The sequence below is a fragment of the Terrapene carolina genome, unplaced genomic scaffold (assembly GCF_002925995.2).
Source record: "Terrapene carolina triunguis isolate 2854851 unplaced genomic scaffold, T_m_triunguis-2.0 Scaffold51003, whole genome shotgun sequence".
NCBI classification, from domain to species: domain Eukaryota; kingdom Metazoa; phylum Chordata; order Testudines; family Emydidae; genus Terrapene; species Terrapene triunguis.
Window position 1 is genome coordinate 1 of NW_020715354.1, and position 4,374 is coordinate 4,374.

The window sequence follows — 4,374 nt, forward strand, 5'->3', positions numbered from 1 at the left end:
CTGCTTGACTGAAATTTTCATAACTGCTCTGCTCTATTTCTAGGAGACAAAGTCATCCCGCTCTTTGTTCCACAGTGTGGAGAGTGTAGCTCTTGCGTAAGCCCCAAGGGCAATCTGTGCACTACAAATGAGTGAGTTTCATTGATTATTATTATTCAGGCTATGATTTAGTCACGGGTATTTTTAGTACAAGTCATGGATAGGTCACGGGCAATAAACAAAAAGTCACGCCCCCTGACCTGTCCATGACTTGTACTAAAAATACCCCTAACTAAATCCTAGGTGCTGGCTGGGACACTCCCGCAGATATTGCTGCTCCTGGGCGCGTGGGGTGCTCCAGGGCCCCTCTGTTGCTGGGGGGTGGAGGGGGAGCTCCAGGCCCATGCTAAAGCTGGGGATAGGGGGCGTCTGGGGCCCACCGCCGCTGCTGCTCCAGGCGGGGGGTGGCCCGGGACCCTGCCGACGCTGCTGGGGAGCGGCGGCCTGGTGCGCCACCACTGCTCCCGTACCACTGCTCCAGGGCAGCCTGGGACCAGCATCCTGGGGCTGCCCAAGCAGCGGCTGGTGCGGCTGGCCCCGGGGCCGCCCGAGCACTGGCCGGTGCTCAGCTGCTCCATGCTTCCATGAAAGACTTGCAGCCTTAATTATTATCCTAAGTAATTTGGTATCATTCATGCAAAACTGACCCACATTTAAAATATCAAATTTACCCTTATTTTTGGTTGTCTTTTGAATAGCCTTGGTGCAGTTCGCGGATTAATGAAGGATGTGTGGAAGAAGAGAAAGAACTCACAGGAAGGGGATGCAATGCATGACAGTTCGTTAGCAAGAGTCAGGCTAACCGTAACCCTAATAACGCGAGATTTCTAGAAGCGAGGATTGTGTGAGGTGAGTGGGAAAGAATTGTGTGAGAAGTTGTTGCGACCTTGCGTAGATAATGTGTAGAAAATATTGTATGTAGACTAGAGTCAAAACAAGTGAGAAAAATAAGATATCAAGATGGCCTACGTATAAACAAAATGCAACTGTTGCTTATTATTGTCTGTAATGAAAGGTATAAAGGTTTGCTGTAATTGTTTACCTGTAGAGAGACCTGTTTAGCTCTCTCCCTCTAAGCAATTATTAGAGAAAATAAAGTATCTGACTTGCTGTACCCAAACAAAAAGTGAGAACTCTGTTATTCTCCGACAGATGGCACCACTAGGTTTACCTGCAAAGGAAAACAGATTCATCAATTTATTAGTACAAGCACCTTCACTGAATATACAGTGGTGCACGAGACAGCAGTTGTCAAAATTGATGCAGTTGCTCCTCCGGAGAAAGTGTGTCTGATCGGCTGTGGATTTTCCACCGGTTATGGGGCTGCCCTCAGTACTGCCAAGGTGAGGATTAGCATGTGCGTTTAAAGGACAAGCTCTGTTGTTGGGATAGTGCTGATTATTTGTGTGGGTCTAGTAAAGAGGGCATCAGCCTGAGAGTCAGGAGAACTGGCTTTGCTGCTGACATGCTGTTTGATCATGGCCAAGAAATATCATCTCTTTGTGCCTCCCTTACTTTCCCCATCTGTGAGGCACTTAGCTTTTGTATATAGCTTTTCATCTGTAGAACTCAAAGTAGTAGTATCGCATGTAGGGCTTTCTCTGTTAGTTTGTTAGTTTTTATTTATTAATCTTATGGCTCATTTTTAGGAGTAAATAATCTTGCATTTACTGAATTACGAAAAGGTTTCCTTTCATTTATATTAAATAAATAAAGGCCTTCTATGAAATCATTGGTTCCCTGAAAGCATGGAGTTCTTCAGGGCTTGACAGTTTTCTGTGGCAACAGCTTTCATGCTGCAAAATTGGCCCAGTTCAGGTTTCTTTTTTGGCTATACTTAATGAAAAGTAGAGAGAGGCTCCAACCAACGTCATGGATGTGAAGAGCCCCAAAGTTTATATGGAGGGTTACGAATCCGAATCCCCATGAGTATCTGATTTTACAGCTGGCCTCATCTCCAGAATGGGCTGAGCCCAAAGCCCTAACCTGAATACCCCCAAACACAGAGGGCATGAGAACTCTGGATCTAAAAGCACAGTTTGTGACTTGGGAACATCTCTAATACAAACCTATTCTCAAATGTATGCTGTGGTAGGTTTTATCCAGTTGTAATCCAATGATGGGAACCTATACTTTGAATCGCAAAAATGCTTTCGCCCAATTTACAAGTGTAGTATCCAATACAAGCAGAGCCTAAAATGAAAAGATTTACAAGATCATTCATGCAGTGGAATCACTATACATCACTTGTATTCTAAGAGAGTCTGATGTTTTTATGATTATGCAGGTGGAACGTGGTTCTACCTGTGCTGTCTTCGGTCTGGGAGGAGTTGGCCTCTCAGTTGTCATGGGCTGTAAAGCCGCTGGTGCTTCCCGGATCATTGGGGTTGACATCAACAAAGACAAATTTGCCAAGGCTAAAGAGTTAGGAGCCACCGAGTGCATCAACCCTCAGGACTTCACAAAGCCCATTGAAGATGTGCTGATGGAGCTGACTGGTGGTAATGGTGTGGACTATTCCTTTGAAGTCATTGGACGCACTGATACCATGGTATGTGACCAAAAGATGTAAGATGATGATGTTTATCAACTCCTGTCCAGAGGCTAGTGCAAAATTAATCAGCTGAGAGTTGCTTATCTAGTGTCTTGATGCACTAAGGACCCAATCTGAGGTGCTGAGTGCCTCCTGCAAGGCGTTAAGTGGAAATTCAAAATCGTGGAATCCACATGCCTCACGCTGATATTCTGGGATGGCGGGAGGAAGGTGGGGAGGGGGAACTTTGTAGAAACTTTGAAAAAGAAAATATACTGTCCCCTATGCTGGCCATGTTCAGCTAGGAGGCAGAAAACGCTGAGGGCCTTATTACTCCAGTTTTATGGCATGTAACTCCATTGATCTCTACTGAAATTAATTGAGTTACACTAGTATAAAACTGGTATAACTGCGTGGAGGATTGCATTTACAGAGATTCCTTTGCTTTCCTCTGTTTGGTGTGAGTGCAGTGGTTTTGCCCCCTCGCCCAAGGCAGCAGCATTGGGGTTCACCCCCAATCCAGCAACTCTTTCCAATCTGCAGAAGCATGAAGGCATCTGCACAAAAACCCTGTACAGCCACAGCGGCACCTGGAAGCCGGGAGCCATGCTGCCAGAGAATGCCCTTGTTATCCAGAAACCCCCTTACAGAAGGGGTTCAGGAGCACAGAGCAATAAAGTCGGTAGAATATGGATCAGCGTCAGCCCCCAAAACTTTGGGGGGGGGGGACAGTGCCTCAAAGAGCAGTAGATAGACTCCTGCCTACCCGTGGATCCCAGTCCACCCAGATCCTTCATGGAGAGGCCTTTGCAGGTTGGGTAATAATGGTGAGGAATGATGCCAAGGAGGCAGCACTACCCTCTTTGGCTCCCCCCCCCTATCAATATTTGGTTCCACCAGGCTTTTTGTCCCTCCTCACCTCACAATGGCAGATGGGCTGATACGGGCCACAATATTTATTTGATTTCTCATTGATATCAAAAGGACTTTACAATATTTTCAGTCACGCAACCAATTAACAGCTTGGAGTGGAAGATGATTTCATGACGTTGCTAGTAGATAACTGTCTTTGTCTGATTATAGAGTGTTTCTTTGTTTTAAATCAGACAGCTGCCCTGGCATCCTGCCACATGAATTACGGAACGAGCGTGATTGTAGGAGTGCCTCCGTCAGCGTCACAGATCACCTACAATGCGATGCTGCTCTTCACTGGACGCACCTGGAAGGGGTCTATTTTTGGAGGTATGCACATGAGAAGAAGTGACTAAACTCTGTTGTGTGCTTTTGAAATTCACAGATTCTTGGACCAATTATTTTCAAATTTGGGTGCCATAATTAGGTATCTAAATCCATATTTAGACTCCTGACTAAAGGGTCTGGCTTTTCAGAGATATTGAGCACTGTTCTGCTGATCAGGGAGTATCTTGGGCCCAAGATGGGATAAAGACATTCATGAAACCCTTGTTCATTGTTACAACATTAAGCAGTTATGTAACTGTGACTTGGGGTTTCATGTCAAGTTATCACTGGCTTACTCCCACTGTAACAACCACTGTTAAAAAGTATTTTACACTTTTATTAAAGACACACAGAAGAGAAAGGAAAAACTGTTAAAGCTTTTGAAAGGTAAAGTATTAAGTAAAGCTTTCGTTTGAACAATATCCCTTATTTCCTCTCCCTGTAGCTGTCTTTTATAGGTGGAAACCCTGCTTCGTAGTATTAACTGTCCTTTTACGGGGGGAATGTTATATGGTCTGGAGATGTTGTTGAAGTCCAATCTTGTTTTCTTTAAGACAAAACAA

At 45.0% G+C, this 4,374-nt stretch overlaps 1 protein-coding gene across 1 annotated transcript; it reads left to right on the forward strand.

Moving 5' to 3' along the window:
• Positions 1-12: 12 nt before the first annotated feature.
• LOC113405801 (alcohol dehydrogenase 1A-like) lies at positions 13-3,855 on the forward strand (the record flags this gene model as incomplete). The annotated part of the gene is made up of 5 exons (XM_026647057.2): positions 13-131; positions 738-766; positions 1,192-1,382; positions 2,327-2,590; positions 3,679-3,855. Coding segments are annotated over 5 exons (765 nt in total), but the record flags the coding sequence as incomplete, so codon positions are not given.
• Between the last annotated feature and the right edge of the window lie 519 nt (positions 3,856-4,374).